This window comes from Sturnus vulgaris, unplaced genomic scaffold, assembly GCF_052056855.1.
Source record: "Sturnus vulgaris isolate bStuVul1 unplaced genomic scaffold, bStuVul1.hap1 Scaffold_141, whole genome shotgun sequence".
In the NCBI taxonomy this organism is placed as follows: domain Eukaryota; kingdom Metazoa; phylum Chordata; class Aves; order Passeriformes; family Sturnidae; genus Sturnus; species Sturnus vulgaris.
In genome coordinates, this window is record NW_028276063.1 from 2,030,981 (window position 1) to 2,051,739 (window position 20,759).

Here is a 20,759-nt window from a genome sequence, read left to right on the forward strand (position 1 = left end):
TCCACAGCCATTCCATTCCCTGTCCACTCCCAGTGTTTCTAATTCCAATCCGGGACCTCCACCGTCTCTCCCAGTGCCTTCCCAGGCACTTCCAGTCTGTTCCAAGTCCTTTTCAGTCCAATTCCAGACCGCTACCCTCTCTCCCATTATTCCAATCCACTCCACTCTCTCCAATTTTATTCCCAGTCTTTCAAAGTACCACACCAGCCCTCCTTCACATATCCCAGTTCCCCCAAGCTGATCCCAGTGTGTCCCCACTCTCTCCCAGCGCCCCCCAGTGTCCCCATCTCACTGCGGCCCTCGAGCTCCCAGCCCGGCCCCGGCTGCCTGCTCTGCTCCCTCATGGATTTCTACCCTGCCGACATCCAGCTGAGCTGGTTCCAGGGCCAGCAGGAGCTCTCGGGACACGTGGTGGCCACTGACCTGGTCCCCAATGGGGACTGGATTTCTACCAGCTCCTGGTGCTGCTGGAAACCCCTCCTGGCACGGGGTCAGCTCCAGCTCCAGGTGGAGACGTCAGCCTGGAGCACCCCCTGAGCCGGCACTGGGGCACGGCCCGGACCCCACAGTGTCGGGGGAGTGGGAGAGGAACCGGGAGAGCTGGAAGACGGATTAGGGTGTGCTGGGAGTAACTGGGGGAGAGTTTCAGAGAGTCTACTTGAAATTGGGAGTACGGCTCAGGGGTTTAGAAGGTCTGAGAAGGAGTTTGAAGAATGCTGGGGAGGGCGGGATGGGGTTCTAGGGGTCCTGGTGGGCACTGGGAGGGAGTTTGGAGGTACTGGGTGTTACTGGGAGGAATTTGAGGGAGTCTGGAGGGGATGGAAAATGATCAGGAATTGGAAAGCAGTTGGAATGAGGCTGGTTGTGATGGGAAGAGACTGGGATGGTGTAGGTGAATCCTGGTGGGACTGGGAAGGGACTGGGAGAGGGTCTGAGGGTTCTTGCGCAGTGGGGGGCAATTGGGAGGGGGCTGTGGGATCCTGAAAGGGACAGGAGGTGCTTTGGTGGGTCCTGGGGTGGCTGGGAAGAGTTTAGGAGGAGGTTTCAGGGGGTCCTGGGTGGGCTGCAGGCGATTGGGAAGGTGCTTGTAGGGGCTTGGGGTGTCTGAGAGGTTTTGGGGGTCCTGACCCCTTTGGACACCCAGAGATGCCGCCGGACTCCGCCAGCAGCAAGGTGCCAATGGGGATCGAGGGTTCCGTGTTTGGCTTCGGCTTCCTGGCCCAGGGGCTCGGCTCTACCTGCAAAAGAAGGTGAGGGGGGTCCTAGGGAGTCATATGCCCCCTATCCTGGAGCGTGTGTGCTCCCCCTGGGGCCCCCACCCAGGGTCACCCATTCTCTCTGCCCACAGAGCTCCTGAGCCAGCAGCAGTGGCCTTCCACCAGCTGGGACCCCCAGATCCATCCACCCGCTGATTTTGGAGGCACCGTGTGACCCCCCAGCACAGCTGCTCCCATTGTTCCCAGTAAAGTTTCCCAGTTCGCCCCGGTCCCGTTTATTGTGGGGCGGGACTGGGGAGGAACTGGGGGGACCCCGCGGGGGGATCGTGACTGGGCGGGGAGGGCGGGGCCCAGGTGGGGAACACTGGGTGCTGCGGGTCTGCCCGGCAACCGGTGAGTCATCACAGCTGCTCTCTCTGATTGGCTGAATCTTCTTCATCGCATTCTCTGATTGGCTGAGGAGAGGCCCGGCAGTTGACAGAAGGAACAGGAGAGATCCCGCCCCGAGCACCGGCACGGGAACAACAGAGCCAGCCTGGGCACAGCGAGGGAATTTATTACCAACCAAATCACAGCAGCACAAGGAGAAGGGAAAGAAATCTCTCCAACCCCTTCCCCCCACCCAACGGGGATAACCAGGACCAAAGATCACCAGGGCTCTGCCCAACGGGGGTCACTGGGGATCATCCAACACCGATCCTCCCACGGGGGATGGAGCTGGAGCAGAGCACGAAGCTCTTCCCACACTCGGGGCACTCACAGGGCTTCCCTTAGTGGTGCCTCCGTTGGTGTCGGGTCAAGTGAGAGCTCTGTGAGAAGCTCTTCCCACACTCAGGACACTCGTAGGGCCTCTCCCCAGTGTGGATGCGCCGGTGGACAGTGAGGGTGGAGTTGAGATTGAATCCCTTCCCGCAGTCGGGGCAGCGGAAGGGCCTCTCCTCTGTGTGAATCCGCTCATGTAGGAGGAGACTGGAGCTGGTCTGAAACCTCTTCCCACACTCAGGACACTTGTAGGGCCTCTCCCCAGTGTGGATGCGCTGGTGGCTTCTCAGGGCAGTGCTCCACGCAAAACTCTTCCCACATTCCAAGCAGGTGTAGGGCCGTTCCCCTGTGTGGATCACCTGGTGCTGCATCAGATAAGAAATAGTCCTGAAGCTCTTCCTGCATTTCCCACACTCATAGGGCTTCTCCCCAGTGTGGATCATCTGGTGTTGGATCAGCTTGGAGCTGTAGCTGAAACCCTTCCCACATTCCAAGCACTTGTGGGGCTTCTCCCCTCCATGAGGCTTCTCCACCAGCTCTGAGCTCTGCCTGGATCTCCGGCCGCCTTCCCGGCTCAGGGAGGGTCTTTCCTCCTCGCAGATCCCTGGGCTGGGTTTGCAGCCCCTCTTCCTGTGGGATCTCTGGGGTATTTCCTCCTCCTCCATCCACCGACGCCTTTGGAATGACAAATCCTGGTTTGGGGGAAAACACAAGAGAGCACCTTGGGCTGGGGGTTTCTCCTTCCAAAGTGCAATTCAGGAAGTCATTGGGCATCTTGCGTCTCTAAGAACCTCCAAAACACAACGATTCAGCACAAAAATTATCCAAACATCAAGACATAGATCAAAAACTCCCCAAAAAGCAAGTTTCAGCCCAAATCCCTTCCAAAATATAAAGATTCAGCCGCTGCAAAAAACCAAAGCACCAACATTTAGCCCAATAAAGCTCACAAACACCAAGATTCACCCCTGTGAAAATCATGGATGGTCCTCTTCAGTCACCTGCTGCATGTGGGGGGAGCAACGCTCCTGGGGCTGGGGCAGAGGCTGCAGATACAGGGAGGAGTGGAACATTGTGCTGCTTCCCATTTCTGACCCTCTTGCGGTGTCCCTACTCTTCCTCACACTCCTCATCCTCCATTACTCTTCTTTCTCCTGCACAATCCCACCTGCTCCTCCCACGTGCATCCTTTGACCATTTTGTTCTTCAACCCTGCTTCTCCTTCCCTTCTCCTGCTGCCCCCAGGCCCAGCACCCACTGCCGGCTCCCTCTTCCCCCCAAACCCACAGCATCCCAGCGCAGGGGCAGCGATGGAGCTGGGGCAGCTCGGGCTGGGGCAGCGCTGGGCTCTCGGCCGCTCCCGCCCGCACTCGCTCCCCACTGCAGCCGCTGCCGCCACCACAGCGCGGGGGGGCCCGGCCTTGGCGCTCCCCGCTCCCACCTCCCCAAATTCCCCTGGCGGGGGGCGCTGGGGCCAGGAGACCGACGAGTGACAGATCAGGGGGGTTGGGAAGAGTCGGCAGCCAGACAGCACTGAAAATCTCAGCAGGGACTACAGTGGGATCTTTGGGGACTAAACATGGCAGGGCACCCATGCAGGGTAGAAAGGGAAAGCCAGGAAGGGATCCCAGCAAAAGAGATGATGATCCCAAAATATCTCTGAAGGGTCCCTTGGGAGCATGTTGAGGGAGTTTGTACATTATTCCAGAGGTAATCAAGGATATGGACACCCAGAGGGGCAATAAGGGAAGGTCAGAAGAGAGTCAGACAGCAAGGGATGGATGGTGTTGGTGTGCTGGGAAGGGATTGGGTGAAGGGGAGTGTGCAGGAATATGGTTCAGGAAAGAAGCAGCAGGAGCAATCTATGTGGGAAGAAAAAGGGTGATGGAAAAGACGAGGAAGAGAAAAATACTGAGGATGGGGATGTTTTTCAGCAGGATTTGATCCTCAGAAGTTGCCAGCTGCTGCAGATCCTTTGTATCCCCGGTTCCCAGGACAGGCACACAAGGAGGTCAGGATTGCAGGGGGTTTCTCTGTGCTGGGCAGCGGCAGGAGCGGGCGCAGAGGGGCGGCACCGGGAGCACGGGCTGGGGGCCTGTGGGGAGCTGCGGGGCCGGGCCGGGGCTGTGGGGCAGCCGGGGCTCAGCGCCGGGCGCTGCCTGAGCCCAGCACCCCCCGGCAATTGCAGGCCCGGCAGTGGCCCCCGGCCCCCAGGAGGCTGCGGGACGCCCCGGCCGCTGCCCGGCCCCGTGGAGCTGCCGGCCCTGCCCGCCGGGGGGGCCGCGTTTGGACACTGCGGCAGGACAGGCACCGGCTCTGGGATACGGGCTGGCCACGGCAGCGACAGCACAAGGAGCAGCAGGAAGGAACAGCTGGGAAATGGGGATTGGACGTGCAAGGATCGAGATTAGCTTTTAAGCATTTTCCTTGGCTCACTGCAGAAAGGAATGATTTTGCAGAAAGCTCAGCAGCTGTCAGAGGATGAGCACCCCCAGGCACTGAGGGGGCTGCAGGAGGGGCAGAAGAAGCCCCTGGAGCAGTTGGTCACAAAGGCACAGCAGGGGAATGCAAGAAGGGATGAGGAAAAGGCCAAGGCGAAGGCAAAGGCCATGGCAGAGTTTCTACAGCCCCTGAGGGATGAACCCCAGGGCCCAAGGGGGCCCCAGCACCCAGGGGCTCTCAGATCCTTCTTCACCATCCTGAACCAGGTGCCCTCCTCACACTGCCACCATTCAGTCCTTGATGGCAAAGATGCTTTCTGGGGATGCCCACTCACACAGGATGGTAAATTGGATTTTGCCTTTGAGTGGGAACAAGAGGTAGAAGGGAAAATGGGAAAGACATGGACGGTCCTTCTGCAGGGATGCACGGAAGCACCAGCCTTATTGGGGCAAGCCTTGCAGAAAATATCACAAGAATTTACCCCAACCCCAGGGATTGGGTTAATGCAGGATGTGGATGACTTGCTGCAATCAGGAGGACAAGAAGTGGCAGAAGAAGCCTCTGTGAAATGGCTGAATGTTCAGGCTAAAAAGCATCTTTGAGTATTTGAAATAAAAGAGGAAATGATGGAGAATAGTGTTAAATATTCAGGACGTATTTTGAATGAAGGTTGGTGGTGTATTGACCCAGAGAGGATCTGGGGAATCTCAGAAGTAATCCAGGACTGAAAAGGACGTGCAAGAATTCTGAGGATTAATAGGAAATTGCAGGACCTGGATTGAGGATTCCCGGTTCTAGCCATAACATTGTATCACTTTCTAAACCCCAATAGCCTCAAAGTCGTGGTATGGACAGAAGAAAAGCAACAAATAAAATGAAAATGAAATGTAACAAAATGATTGGTGCCACAGCTATGGCTCTTCCATACTCAGAAAAAAAATTGAATCCCAGGTGTGTTATAAGTACATATTATATTATTGACTTTTTGCAAATATTACAATGAGTGCTATATGTTGGAAAACATTGCTGTATGAACATAGTTTATTTTAGCTCCACGATTAACAGAACTTAGAAATAGTTTCGGTAAATATATTTTTTTGAAGTACATTTTGATGTAAAAAGCTTTTGTTCATGTAACTAACTCAGAGAATGGTAAAAAAGATAATCAGGAAATTCTTCACATTCTTGGATTACGGGACACCAGAACCCCAGAGAAGGAAAAAGAATTATTTACAGGCCAGAGGAGAATGATTCTGAATAATGCATGAAGGTCTATGAATATGCAACATGTTGCTGCATTTAGGAAGTGTTTTCTGAGTCAGTGTGTGCCCTTGGCTGAAGGCCAAGCATCCGGCCATTATAACCTTTGGCCAGAGCCAGGCCAGATATTCAATTCTCTCCCTTGGAATTGATCTTTGCAATTCCTTACCCTGGTAATTCTCCACCTAGTGCGGGCTGGAGATAAGGGATGTATATTTCATGCAGTCTGTGGCCAGAATCCTGTCTCTTGTGAAATCTCTGCCACAGGAAGCTGGGCTGGCACAGAGCCTGCCTTGGCACTTTGCTGTTCACAGCATCCACCCAGGACTCTGCCTCTCAATTACACTCACACACTGGGCTGCCTGCGATTCCATTGTTGGAAAGTATACCAAATTTAATTTTTTTTACATTTCATTTTACTAGTCAGGCTCGGTTTGCCTTTCTCTCAGGAAAGAAATTTTAAAACGCTTTTTTTAAGGGATGTTGCACCACTCAACAGAGATGAGTTTAACATCTCAACAGACTGGGAATAGCCCAAAAGATTCCCACAAAGAGAACGACATTCAACAAAACATCAAGGAAACATCAGCAAACATCAAGGAACACCCACCCCAGACACTGCCCCTGGCCCAGATGGAGACACCTGGTCTGGAAAAGACTGAGAAGGAAATCCAGGAATGTGGATCTAATTAACATCAGAAGAGGAGAAATCCGTGTGCAATAGGAAACCAAACACTAAGAACTACACAGCTTGGAAGCAATGAACACTAAACCAATGGATTTCAATGGGTTCAGACAGTAAAAAGTTTAGGAAAAATCCCGAAAAATTCACATCTCATGGAATGATTTTCTCTGCACACCCGGGCTATGTGTGGATGAAATTATTTCTGTTGCTCATCCTGACAAGGATAAAGTAATGCCTTGACTCTCTAACATTAACATATTGTTGGAGAGTTTTTGTTTTTCCTGCACTTTCAGTGACAAGATTACAGCATTAGGAAAATTTGTGATAGTAATCCTACTTTTATATTCTGAGTTGGGTTTGGACCAAGGGTATGAGAATCAATTTGTACTCCTAGGAGAAGAAATAGAAAAATCTAGATTGCATTGGAATTTCTTTGTGTGTATTTGTGGGTGGCTCTTAATGATGGCACAATTTCAGAAAGAGTTTTTCGATGCTCACCTTTATGTTGCATTTTGCAAAACTACAAGAGTATTAATACTGAGGCTTCAACACATAAACAGTTAGTAAAATATCGTTAAAAAAAAAGAGAAAAGAAAAAAAAACAGATTGTGGGGGTGCACATGTGGATCACCTAATGGCTGCTCTGTAATAGAAGCACTGGATCCAGGCACAGCCAGGACAGGAGCTTTAGAAATGCAAATTAACACTGCTAGGGCAATGTGTGCACAATGTACCAGGGTCTTGTTGCCTGGGGGAGGAATTTCGGTGATTTCCTCTGTCCTTCACCCCAAGCTCTGCCTGCTTGCACAGATGGAATTTGCACAACTAAAGGCAGAGCCCATAGTGAGGATATCTGACTGCAACAGAAATTGGTTAAGCTGCAAATGGAATCAGCAAACGGAGAATGTTGGGAAAGCTTTACTAAAAAAAGTGGGGGGGAATCATCCCTTTCCCTGCTCCAACCTGTGCTGTCACTGTCCAGGTTATATAGGGTGTATTGGGGCACTGGGGTGGTTTTGGTGCCACAAGTTCAGGGAAATGAGTTGGAAATCCAAGTATGTGGTGATTTAATTCGAGAAAAGTGGTCAATTGATGCAGCCCTGGATGGAGGGAGCACCCAAAAACGCAAAAAAGATGAACAGACACCAGAGCCAATCCTACAACACCATGGACCAGCCCCTGGGAACCCTAACGAATTCATATCAGGACACAGAAAATCCATCCATAATTTGATTGGCAAAATTAGGATAAAAAGAATCCTCGAAATAATAACCAACCACACAGCTCCAGCTCCTGACCTTCCTGACGACCAATCCACTGAAATAAGGAAGGAGACATTTCCCATGGGATAGGATCAGATTATCTATTCACAGAAGGAGGAGTGTGTGGAAAATTACATGACTCAAACTGCTGTTCGCAAATAGATGATAACTGAAAAGTGGTGAAAGAGATAACAAAGGAAATAAGAAAATAGCTCGTATTCCAGAGAAAGGATGGGAATGGGACACGTTTTCGGGGTTCCCTGGCAGACCATTGCTTAAACGAATGCTGCTCCTTCTCTGACGTGCTGCAGCAACTCTCAGCTTTTTACCATGCACGACACCTTGCTCCAAAGAGGACGCAGGAAAAGAGATTGAGTCAATGGAAATTAAAAGTTTGTTTTAGCGCTATTCTTGAGAAAATGAGAAAAGGAGGGATTGAAAGCAGTAAGATTAATATCGTAGTAGGAGTGCATATTAACGAGGACATGCAGTAGGTGGATCAGGAAGTCTGAACCTTCCAAGTACCTCAGCCAGAGGGGACGGAGATGGGGGCGGGAAAATGAGGATAAAAAGGAGGCGGCGCTTTAGAGACCGCATGGCAAATGCCGCATGGCCTCTCTCTTTGTTCATCAATAAAGTCACTTCTGAAGGACTCCTCTGTCTCCTGCGGGCACAAAAACCTCTGCCCACGGGAATTTTCCCGCACAGCCCCGGGCACAGGGCAGACACCTCTGTCCCACCCACAAGAACCGGGACGAGCCAGCGCTGCTCCGGCACCGGCTCCTGCCGAGGCCCCAGCGGGAAGGAGACCGCGGGCAGCCGCTCCCGCGGCGCCCTCAGCCCAGCGCCAACACGGGCCGGCACCGGCACAACCAACCCGCCAGAGCCCCCTGCCGCCCCCTCGGCCCGCAGCGAGCCCCGAGCCCCCGCAGAACCGAGCGCGGCTCCCACCTGCGCTGGGGCCGCCTCCGAGCTCCGCCGCCGCCTCCCCGGGCTCCGGCCGCTGCCGCCGCTGCCGGGCCCGCACAGACGCTGCCACAATGGCGCCTTTGCTGCTCTGCCCAATCAGCGCGCGACAACCAGGAGTGACATTGGCACAATCAGCCAATGGCAGCGAGGGCCGGGCTCTGCACACGGCCCAGCCTCGGCCCGCGCTCTCACGGCCCCCCGGGCTGTGGGAGGGCAAAGGCGGAGATGAGGAACAGCCCTGGAACGGGCCCGGGCCCGAGCCGCCATTGGCCTGGAAACACAAACAAAGTTCTCCGCAGCTGCCGGCACGCCTTTCCCAGCCCCGCGTGTTCGCTGCCTCCGGCTCAGCGCGCAGCCCTGGAGCCTCACCGCCGCTACCCCTAATTAGGAGCGTCTGTGCTTGGCTTTAATTTCCCCCAAAAAGGGAAAACTGCCCCAAACCCCTGTGGATGAGTGGGAGAGGGGAGAGATTTCTGGCAGAAAACTCCAAAAACTCAGAGCAGGATAATGAGAAGTAAATGAAGACCCTTCAAACCAGCTTTCCACTCGCCTCCCTCCTTCCAGCTTCACCTCCTACCCCGGCAGCGCAGGGTTGGAGAAACGACGCTCACTTTGTAAAATTTTAAAGGTTTATTAAATCTTAGCAAAAAAAAAATACACCAAAAGACTTGAATAAAGAGAAAAATCGGCGCTGGGAGCACAGGACTAAAGCAGCAGACCCGGGTGTGATTTGGGGGCCCAGGGGGGTCCCCGGGCCGCCCCCCCCGATCTCGGCCAACGGGTGCGAGCGGCGCGGCCCCGCTGCTGAGCACTGACCCCGTCCCGGGGGCCGCCGGGACCCCCCCGGAAAAAACCCGCACCTGCACCCCCCCTTCAGTCCCTCCGACCTTCCCATCCCTAAGGGGGAAAGGGGGAAAGGGGAGGACCTGGGGCGGGATCACCCGGAGACCCCCGGGGTGAGGAGCACGAGGGGAGGGGGGGTTTGGCTCGCGCTGAGTGCGGGGTCCCGCGCGAGGATTTCGGGGAGTTCGCTCGAGGAATTTTGGGGGTCCTCGTGCGACGGATCCTCGTGCAAAGGGCTCCTCTCGTGCCACCGTCTCCTCGTGTCACCCAGACCAGTCTGGGGAGCTCTTTGTGTCACCCAGAGGAATTTGGGGCTCTTCGTGTCACTGAGAGCCCCGCGAGAGTCACACCGAGAGCCCTGTGTCACCGGGTGCCCCCAGCTTCTTGTGCCACCCGGATCCCCTGAGTGTCACCAGCCCCGTGCCAGGGTCCCCAGTGTCACCGGGGTCTCTCTCTGTGTCACACACCAGGAACCAACCCCCCCTCCGAGCACCAGCACCCCCGAATTTAACCGTCCTCGTGCACCGGGATCCCCTCAGGACCCTCGGGTTACCTCTCTCCCCTCCTCCTTCACCGGCATCACCGGACCGCCCCCCCTTTCCTGAGGAATCGCCGGAGACCCCCTCCATCAATCACCGGGCACCGGGACCACCAGAGGACCTCCCCCATCAATCAGCACCGTCACCGTGCACCGGGACTCCCCCCCCCATCGAGCAGTGACACCCCCTCATCGTGCACCGGGACCGCCGGACCCCACCTCAAACATCGCCAGCCTCGGGCATCGAGATCACCGGAGACCCCTCCATGAGTCACCGGGACCCCCCCATCATGCACCAGGACCACCGGAGACCTCCCCAGGAATCACCGGACAGCCCCTCACGAATCACCGGGCACCGGGACGCCCCCTCGGGCGCTGGGACTGGACCCCTCCCCTCGTGTACCGACCACCCTCCGGTGCACAGGGCCCGGACCCCCCTTTGTGCCCCCCCTGCCCATCCCGGGGATTCCGCCCCTCCCCTTTGACTTCCCCCGGGGAACAGGAGCGGGAATGGGAGGGCGTGCGCTGGGGGGGCACCGGGGTGTCCCCAGCACCGGGGGGAGTCCCTTGGGGCTCGCTCCTTCCCCCCCCTTCCTCCGGTTATCACCAGGGACCCTCCCAATTTACCGGGGCTCCCCCTATTCACTGCGCCCCCGTTCACCGACCCCCCCAAAGCGCTGGGACCCCCCCTCACTCACAGCCCCTCCCCCATCCATGGGACCCCCCCACTCACCGCTCCCCCCGTCACCAGGACCCCAAAATCCATGGGACTCCCCCCACACTCATCAAGACCCCCCCCAAATCCATGGGACCCCTCCCTCCCCCCCACTCCCCACCCCCTTCTCAGCACTCCCCGGGCCCTCCCCATTGATCGAACGCCCCCATGGCCCCCCCAGCCCCTCGCCCTCGCATTGGGCCCCCCCGGGGCCGAGGCAGAGCCCTCCCTGAGGGACACCCCTCATCCCCGGCCTGCAGCCGCCCATGGAGCCACTGACCACAACTCCCTGCCTGCGTCCATCCGGCCAATTCCTCTGGCCCTGCACAGCCCAGCCTGCAAAGCCAGGCCTGGCACTGTGGGGCTCGGGGGTCTGTCCTGGGCCACTGGGCCTCACAGGGCTCAGGGCACAGCAGCGGTGTCACACACTGAAATGTTATGGGCAATGGCTTAAACGCTGCCAGGAAGGAGATTTGCACATTATGGCGAAACTGAATAAAGAGGCTGAGACCAGCCCAGCCCAGCCCTCCTTCACCTGACTGCAGCTTTGGCCTGGGACTTGAGCGGCCTAACAGCACCTGAGGTACCATCAAGGTGACACCATTGATCAATTGCCTCTGGTCTAGGGACAAGGACACGAGACTGAGGCAGGAGAATGTATCCAAAGAAAGGCAAAGCTAGCAGCTGTCCTGAAAATCAGCTTGGGCCAGGCTGGGGCTGGGGGAGGCCGTAGCCCACAGGCTCATCTGCTGAGGCCACGTTTGCACACACTGCCCACAGCCAGCCAGGGAGGACGAGAGTTCTGGGGCTGTGGGGGAACCTCTGCTCACAGGCACTCAACACCCATCCTCCCTCACACAAACTGGCTCCGCTGGAAAATGCCCAGCCCGGGAAGGCCACATCCACGGCACATTGCCGTGAGGGGCAGCTGAGGAGGGGCCAGAATCCATCCAAGAGCCCCAAAGCGCTGCCCAGACTCACTGCTGAGGCCTTGCAGCAGAGCACTGCTCCTGATGCAAAGGGATGCAGCAGAGCCAGAGGCTGCTGCCAGAGCCTGTGTCAGACTTGTCCCTGCCAGGGGAGGAACCTGGGCCTTCCCACCTGCCCCCAGTGTGTATGGACCCCCTGAACTCCGTGTTTGTGGGGGACCCTGAGCACAAAGGAAATGGAGATGTAGAGCATCCACAGGAAGCCACTGGGATCCACAGACTGGAGAGGTTTTCTACTTAATCTGGCTCTGTCACTCTCTTTCTCTCCCCCCACCTCTATTCCATTTCTATTTTTCTCTCTTTGTCATTGTCTTCGTTTTGAGTTGCCAATTTAAATAAACTTATTTTTCCTGTTGTGAGACAGAACCAGCAGCAAAAGAGCAAGGCAGGCCTAAAACTTGAGAGAGTATAAAAGAAAATTTATTAACTACATAAACAAAGAGAAAGGAAAAAAAATTCAGAATAAGATTTTTTCAGATCACTCCTTCCCGCCCTCTCCTAATCTTCATAACAACAAAGCAAACATACAGCAAATACTTTGGTCAGTGCCCAATTTAGTCTTTCTCTGTTCACTTCTGGAGAGAGAAGCCTCTTTTTATTGAAGTTGTAGGGATTTTTCCCAGAGGAAGGAAAAAGACAGTTCTCTTGTGGTTTTATCTTTCACGATTTGCATCCGCCCGGGAACCTGCAACCGTGACGCTCCTCCCAACTCTACAGCCGTCCCAAAGCTGTAGATGTGGGCCATGATTGTCTCATGGGGTATTACTTTTAAGAATGAAATGTTCGAACAGCAAAGATTCTCTCTGTCTCCTTTCTCTCTGCTCAGGCTTCATTTTCAGAAAACCGAAATCCCCTTCTTTTCTCAGGGCAGAAATTCTCAACACAGGTGCTCTTTGGTCAAATCATCTATTAAATGGAACGTTTCCATCCCCCCATGTCTCTTTCCATGGTTTATAGGAATATTCAGTACATCAGTTCATCCCTACAATTTTACAAAAATATTTTCAGACATTTCAGCATCTTCTCATTCTCCTTCCATCTCAAAAACTTAGCTCTTACATCACTGACTTCAGAAATCTTTTTATTCCCTTTCATATTCAAAGGAAAGGCTGAAGGCTTTGCAAACCTTATCTGAGCACTAAAGAGTTAAAGTTTAACACAACTACTAAAGTTGGGCCAGGCTCAGGCCGTGCTGGGGGGGCAGCTGAGGTGTCAATCAGCCTTTCTGGGGCTGGGCTGCAGCCCCACACTGCTCATGGCCACCCGGGCAGGCCCGGCCCGTCCGGCAGCAGCAAGAGTCGACCTCCCCCCCACGCCAGAGCCGCAGGCCCGTGGAGGAGGAAGCTGTGAAGGTCTTATCACAAAACATTTTCTCCCCCCGGCCATCGGGTCCCCCTCGTTGGCAAACGGGGCCCAAGCGGCCTCCCGAGCCTCCCCCCCGCATGGGGGAGGGGGAAGCTCGGGTTGATGTTACCTGCTCAGCCACCGGAAAGACAAAGAGACTCAGTTCTGGATTACCTCCTTCAAAATGTGTGTTCCTGGAGCGAACTAACTTTCTTTAATTGGCTGTTGCAGGTATCCCAACCCCCACAGAAAAAATTCCCTTAGGAGGAACCTCTTCTGAGTTTCTTCTTCCTAAGTCAACCTATCACAGTGACACAGAGAACCTTCCAAGCGTTCTTTTCGTGAGCTGCTGCTGTGATGTCACAGGAGCGTTGCCACATCCCAGCGGTGCTCCCGTTGCTGTGGGACACAGAGGCCTCAGTGCCCAGAGGCTCTGGGTGCCTGCTGACTGCCGGAGGATCCTCCTGCCCGAGGCATTCTCGGCAGCCAGCCCAGCCCTGACCCGTGTCCGTGTGTGCCTGCAGGGGTGCAGCCTGCAGACGTGTGCAGCGCAGCCACAATGATCCAGCAAGTGGTTGCTGCAGTTTGCACTCTCTACTCTGTGGCTTATTCGGGGTATTTTTTAACCCACTTGGCAAGTAAGTTGAGGTTTTCTCTCGGTGCAGCATCTGTGGCTTTGGGCTTGCTGTGTGCTTTCTGTTCTTCCTCTGGACCTTTGAGTTGACTTTGTAACCAAATTGCCATGAAGACACCGTTGGTTTGGGAGAGCTCCTGCCAGCAGCTGCAGCTCAAAAAGGGGGTGTCTGCAGCCAGCGAGGCGTTTGCAATGAGGCCTGGGGGGGTTCTGTTCCCTCGAGCAGGGCGTCTGTGGCAGTGGAGCCTGGAACTCCCTTTGTTTGCTGGTCCAGCCAAGAACTGACACAGCCCAGGATTTTGTGCTGTTCTCTTGCTTGCTCTGTGAAGGGACTGTGGCTCCTGGAGGGATGCTGTGAAAGCAAAATGTTCTCTTGGGGTTACCTTGCTCCGTGGCATTTCCCACCACGGGCAATTTTTTTCCTACCAGCATCTGGTTCATGTTCCCTCTCCCATTGCAGGGCACCTCATGCGTGGATCCCAAGCAGCTCCTCCTTCGGTGAGTGGGAAGAAACCTCTGGTGTTCAGAACTGTGCAGCAAATTGTGAGCTCTGTGTGTGGCAGCCGAGTGCCATCCTGGGAGGCCGAAGGCAAGTCCCTGTCAGGGTCTTTGCAGCAGCAGCAGCAGCAGCAAAGGGATCCCTGGCAGTTTTCTCCTTTTCTGCTGAAGAGTTTTAGAAGAGCTGCAGGTCTGGTTTTGCAGGCAAAGGATTTGCCTTAGCCATGGTGAAATACCGAATTCCCAACAATAAGTGGCAATGTCACTTTTAGCCCATTGTTAGTTTGTACAACTCTGAACTCTGTTTGTGCTTCGTGCAGCTGGATGTGTAGCTGAGGATAAATAAGGTGACAACTGAGATCGAACTTCCTGTCCCTCACGCTACTGTCTGTCCTCAGGGCACCAAAGCTGCATCAGCACCTCCTCTGGCTGCCTCTGCTTCCAAAGAGGAAGAAGACAGCAGTGAGATTGCCGCTGTTCTGGGGGACGATGGTGAACACCCCGTGGTTTGGGAATACAACAGCAAGGCTCCCGCAGTGTGGGACAAGGACAGTGGACATCTCCCGGCATGGGAGGAGGATGGTGGATATCCCCTGGCATGGGACAAGGATAGAAAAGCTCCCATGGCGTGGGATGAGGGCGACGGACATCTGCCGGTGTGGGATGAGGACAGAGGACATCCTGTGGCTCGGGAAGAGGAGGGTGAACATATCCCAGCACGGGATGTGGATGGTGAACGTCTCGCGGCTTGGAAAGATGATGGAGAACCTGCCTCTGCTTGGGAAGAGGATGGAGAACCTGCAGCATTTTGGGAAGAGGACGAGGAACCTCCTTCTGCTTGGGAAGAGCACACTGAACCTCCCTCCGCTGTGGGATCCTGGGCTGAACATTCTGACAGCAGCACAGCCCTGCAGCCAGAGGGGACAGGGGAGCGGTGCCTGATGCAGCTGAGTACGTCTGTTCTGTTCCTGTGTGCCAGAGCAGGGTGCTGTGTGTGTGTCTCAGCATGAGCTGCACCCAGTGCTGCTCTGCAGCTGAATGTCACCGAGTCATTCATTGTCCTTCCCCAGCTGACACCAAGGGGCTCATGGCCCCAGGGAGTGGGGCTGCATTCTGGCTCTGCTGCAAGGCGGGGTCTCCATCTGGGAGGGAGCATCTTCCACGTGGTTTCTTTCAGGGAACATCGTGAGCGTGGGGGAGCCTGCTGAGAAATACCTGGGACTGGAGCAGATTGGCCAAGGGTAAGTGCATGGCAGTTCCTTCTGCACAAGCAGGGCCCAGGTATTTTGCTGGAGTCAGGAGAGCTCCAAACACCCTCCGACACTGGGGTATGATCCTGCTGTCTCTCAGTTTTGATCAGAATTGATAACTGTGGTCAGAAGGCACAGTCAAAGGCCTCTGAGGCTGGCAGTGTCCTGCCTGCAGCAAGGAGCAGGACCTGGAAGGTCTTCTGTGCCTGGAATTTGATTGCCCTAAAGAGCAACTCACCATCTGGTGACTCTCAGAAAACAGTTCTCAAGAAGAACTAAGAAGTGCTTTTTTCAGCACAGGTAATAAACTCCATGCATTCAGTAACAGACACAGAGCTGCTGCACTCGAGGGGAAAATGCATCACCTGCCTGATGGCAGGGCCCTTGTGGATCCTGCAAGTCTTAGGCAGGAAATGCAAAAGGATGAAATACATTCTTTTCCACTTCTTTAGACACCAACTCCCACCTCAGGTTTTGAACTAAAGGAATTCAGTGTGGACATTCGCTCCAGCCCTTTTCCTTCGTGTTGGGCTCAGTTTTCTCTTGCACACCTTGCATGGCAGACGGCTGGTGGCTGCTGCACTGCTGTTTGAAGGGTCGATGCACGCAGGTGTTTTGTGAATGCTGCAGGCAGCAGAGATCTCCTGTCTGGGCTGCCTTTCACTCCCAGAGCCTAAAGCTCTGCTTCTTTCTTCTCTGCTGTTTTGTCTCCAGGGCTTTTGGAACTGTTTATAAAGGACTCGACAGGGCCACTGGAGGAGAGGTCAGTGCCACCACGTCCAGCACGTCTGGCAGCTCCCGAGGGCTTTCCCCTCTGCTGGGAGCTGTGGCTGCAGCTTTGGGGGCCCAGCAGAGCTTTCCTGCACAGGCTGCTCCTCTGAAGGCAGAGCAGTGTCAGCCTTCAGAACACAGCTGGGACAGCCTTGGTGCTTCTGAAGTGCCCAGAGGAATGCAAGGAGGGCAGTGGTGTCTGTCAGAGCCGGACACCATGGCTTGGTCTTCATATCTAAAACCATGAATGCATCAGCAGGTGGAGACTGAGGCCCAATTTATCTTCATCCCAGCCTTGGACAGGAACACTATTTAGCAGTTTTTCCATCCTGCTTTTCATCTTCAAAGGCCTAATTAGGCCTAATTAGGGAGAGATCCTGCTTGGGCTCAGTTTGGGGTTTTAGTCCTACTGCAGCTGTTCACAGAGAGAGAGGGAGAGAAATGAGAAGATGGATGTCCAGAGCAAAGCTCTCTCCTAAACGCTGCAGTTGAAACACAACTGGGTCTGGTGTCAGTGACACCCTGTGACAATGGATGTCTGTGTCTGCTTTATTGTGCAATGCCAAACAGAGCAGTGGCATTTGAAATCATGACCAAGTCCCATAGAATTGCTAAAGGGTTCTGGGCTGTTTTGCTCTGTTTCACAGCATCAGAATTACCTCCTGCTTGCAAAATGTGTTTAAATAATAACGATGATGATGATGATGATCATCACCGGAGTGGTGATAAACTAAGGCCATTTGAGAAGATGCAGATTCTGTAGGTGCAGAAAATGTTGTTAGAGCTTTGAGGCTGACAGCTGAGGGACCATTTCTGCAGAGCTTACAAGGCCAAATGTCTCTGGCCACGTGTCCTGTAAGCAGCCCCCAGCCAGCAGAGAAATGGGCTGTGGGAATGGCACTTGCTGAGCTCTGGTGTCCCATGCCAAGGCAGTTTGGCACAGCCTGGCTCTGTCGCTCCAAAAAGATTCACTCCATGCTTGCTGTGGTCTCCTGCCACAGACCCCTCCAGCTAAAGGTCTGCAATGTCACTTCAGGTGGCCATAAAGAAAATGAGTCTCAGAGAGCAGAACAGGGAACGAGCTGTGAATGAGATCCTGCTCCTGAAAGGCAAGAACCACCCCAACATTGTCATCTTTTTGGACAGGTGAGTGCTTCAGGTCTTATCCTGTGCAAGGGCCCTGTGTTAATCTTTCATTCGTAGTCAGTAGCCTCTTCTGAAAAAGCCTGACCTGGCCATATCTTCAACAACAGCCTGGCAGTTCACTCCCTCCATGCTTTTGTTTGGTTTTTTTCTTCAAGCTGAACCCCTTTGCTGTGCCTTATGACAAGTGCTGAAAAACCATGGCAGAAATTATTTCCCTTGGCTTCTTCTTCCCAACTCTTTTCCATTGCTGCAGATGCCAGGAAGTCCAGGTTTCCAGAAATGCCTCATTTGCCCATTTTTCAATGGCCTTGCCTGTTTCTGAAGGGACTTTGTGTAAGGTTTTCCAAAGAGTTGATAACTTTTGTCCCAAGTGCTGTACGGCCTCCTTGCCTGGATAACTCTGGAAGTTGCATTGCCTTGTTCTGGAGGGAATGGTGGAACTGATGAGTTCAGATGCTGAACCAGCTGGGGGCAAGTGTTGTGGTTCCACACTGATCTGGGCTGTTGCTAAACTGTGTTTTTCACTTGCTTGCCATCTAAGGCATCTCCTTTCTCACAGGTGTCTCCTTCTCCTTCAGACTGTGCAGATTCCAAGGTCTGTGCAGGAATGTCTCTCCATCTGATCGTGTTCTCATTGACAAGTGACCTGGAAACAAAACTCCACTCGAGGCTTTTCCATGGGGGAATTGAGCAGTGCACATTCATCTCCACGCTGTTGTTTTCCTCTTCCAGCTTCCTTGTTGACGAAGATCTCTGGCTGGTGATGGAATACGTGGATGGAGGAACTTTGCAGGACGTTGTCAGACAGACACGCATGGCTGAAGGAGAGATGGCAGCTGTCAGTCGGGAGGTGAGGGATCCTGCTTGTGCTTCCCATGGCTTGGACACGATGGTCCTTCCAAACAGGCTGTGAGAGCAGGAGGGGCTCCATGCTCAGGGCTTTGTTTCTGTGTTGTTTTTATTACTTGGAGAAGGAAGAGCCTCTGGAGTCAGTGGCCTGCCAGTATCACTACACTTCTACTCTGTTCTTGTCCTCTTTCCTGCTGCTGGGTACTCTGTCTTTCTTGCTTTTATTTGATTTGCTGTTCTCAGCTTTGCCTTGAACCATTTGCCTGGACTGTCTCCTGGCCTGTCACAGCAAAGTTGCTGCTGGGAGAATTCCAAACTGTCCTTTCTTGTGTGATGTGTTGTGACAATTGATTTTTATTCTTGTGTTTCTTCTTGTCTCTCAGTGTCTGCAGGGCCTGGGTTTCCTCCATTCCAACCGGGTGATCCACAGAGATCTGAAGAGCTCCAACATCCTTCTGGGAATGGCTGGCTCTGTCAAGCTGGGTGGGTGTTCGTGGCCAGGCACGGTGCTCCCGGGGTGTGAGTGTGAGGCTGTTTCCAGTGATGGTCAGAGCCCCACAAGTGCTGCTGCTGGCACTGCCCGGCCCCTGCTGCCAGCTGAGAGCGGCTGCCCCGTGCAGAGAGCTCAGGAGAGGAGCAGAGTGTCAGGAGTGGCTTTGCTCTGGGCATGGCCCTTCCAGAGGGACGGGAGTTGGAATCTAAACTGCAAGGGAATCAGTAAAAGCCACTGCATGAACGCTGAGGGTTTATTTAAGGGTCCAGTTCCATCATTCCTTGGCCACAGCCCTGAGGACTTTTCCAGCTGACTTCACTACTGCATTCTCACCTTGAGAGTGGGGAATCTTTGTGCTTGGTTTCCTCATTGCAGCTGTCTTTGACAGTGTTTGTTTCTGTCCTCAGCTGATTTTGGCCTCTGTGCTCAGCTCAGCCCTGAGCAGGACCAGTGCAGCTCCATGGTGGGCACTGCTCACTGGATGGCCCCAGAAGTTGTGACCAGGTCTCCTTATGGCCCCAAGGTGGACATTTGGTCCTTGGGCATTGTGGCCATCGAGATGGTGGAAGGAGAACCTCCTTACTTCAAGGAAACAGGGGCTATGGTAAGAGGCAAATTCTCCAGTGTTTGCAGAGGCCTGTGAGCACAGGCTGACCCTGCACTGGGAGGAGCTGCTGGAGGTTTCTGCATATTGGGAAGGGAATTCCCAGAAGACTCGAGCCTGAACGCAGATGAATATTCTGCAGTCTCCAGCAACAATTTGCTTTGGGTTTCAAATTGTTGCAGCTCGTCTGTCAGTGAGGATGACCTGAAAATGTGAAGCCAGTGTATCAGCTCTAATGTTATCTTGGAAAAAAACCACAAACCAACCCCAAAACCCATCCCCAAACCCAACAAGTTTTCTGAAGGAGTTTCTAAAAGAGGTTTTTAAGAGAGGTTTAAGTTGAACTCCCCCCTGATTTTTCTCACTGGGAAGCTTGTCTAAAACATGAAGATGATTGCTTAACATCCCTGTAGTCCAACCTATTTCCTTCCTAGTCCAAGCTACTTTTCTGTCATCAAGCCTGAGCTTTCAGCAACCCCAACCTCCTGTTCCTTGCCTGGCAATTTCTGGGATGGGGCATCAGGAATTCATTTACTTCAGTGTCAGTGGCACTGCAGACATGTGTTTGATGCAATTTAAAATAACACACGCAGACCACACTGACTCTTGAAAATGGCCTGTAAAGCTGGTGTCCGTATTTTGAGAAGCAAAATGTGCTGTTTCTGATGGAGGTTCCTACTAACAAAGTCAGACAACTAAATGGCCTCTCAAGCAAGATCATTTGGGTGTTGCAATGGCTGTGGCTGCATCAGGGTTTGGGGTTATTGGTTGGCATAGAAAAATGAGCCGTGAGCAGCATCTCTGCCAGGGAGGAAACTGCCCCCGGAGCTGGGGCTGAGTTACCGGGGTCGATGTGAGCAGCTGTGGGTGTGAAGGAAGCTGGCACAGCGCTGCCTTTGCTTTTCCTGCAGGCTCGGGCTCTGATCCGGCAGAACGGGACCCCGCAGCTGCAGGAGCCGCGGCGCCTGTCGGCTCTGCTGCGGGACTTCCTCGAGTGCAGCCTGGACTCGGACGACGAGCGGCGCTTCTCTGCCCAGGAGCTGCTGCAGGTGAGCGCGAAGCGGCTGCAGGGGAAACAGCAGCGCCAGGGAGGGGTTTTCTTGGGGGGCCCCCCTCCGATAATCTCCAGCCTCGCTGCTTTTCACACGCAAAGCAAGCAGAATCCTCGCCTGGTTGGGGTTGTCTGGGTCCGTTCGAGGTCATCTGGACCTGGTGACCCACAACGAGCAGGGACATCTTCAAGTGGCTCAGAGCCCTGCCTGACCTGAGCTTGGATGCTTCCAGGGAGGAGGCACCTCCCACATCTCCGGGCACCCTCTGTCAGTGTTTCCCCTGGTAAAATAATTCCTCCTTAGACCTAATCTGAGCTTGCTTCCGTCTCTGGAGTTTCAAACCATTCCCCTTCGTCCAGGAACTTGACTCTGGAAAGTAATGGTCCATTTCTTTCTTTTTTATCCTTTGGTCAGCACCCATTTTTATCATCAGCCA

At 54.0% G+C, this 20,759-nt stretch overlaps 1 protein-coding gene across 1 annotated transcript in view; it reads right to left on the reverse strand.

Annotated features, from left to right (window-relative positions):
• Window positions 1–1,987: 1,987 nt before the first annotated feature.
• Window positions 1,988–20,759, reverse strand: part of LOC148219428 (uncharacterized) — a gene marked incomplete at its 5' end in the record, with an annotated part of 211,961 nt that continues 193,189 nt past the window's right edge. The window contains 1 exon segment of the mRNA XM_088157680.1: window positions 1,988–2,503. Within this exon segment, the coding sequence (XP_088013806.1) occupies window positions 1,988–2,503 (516 nt within the window).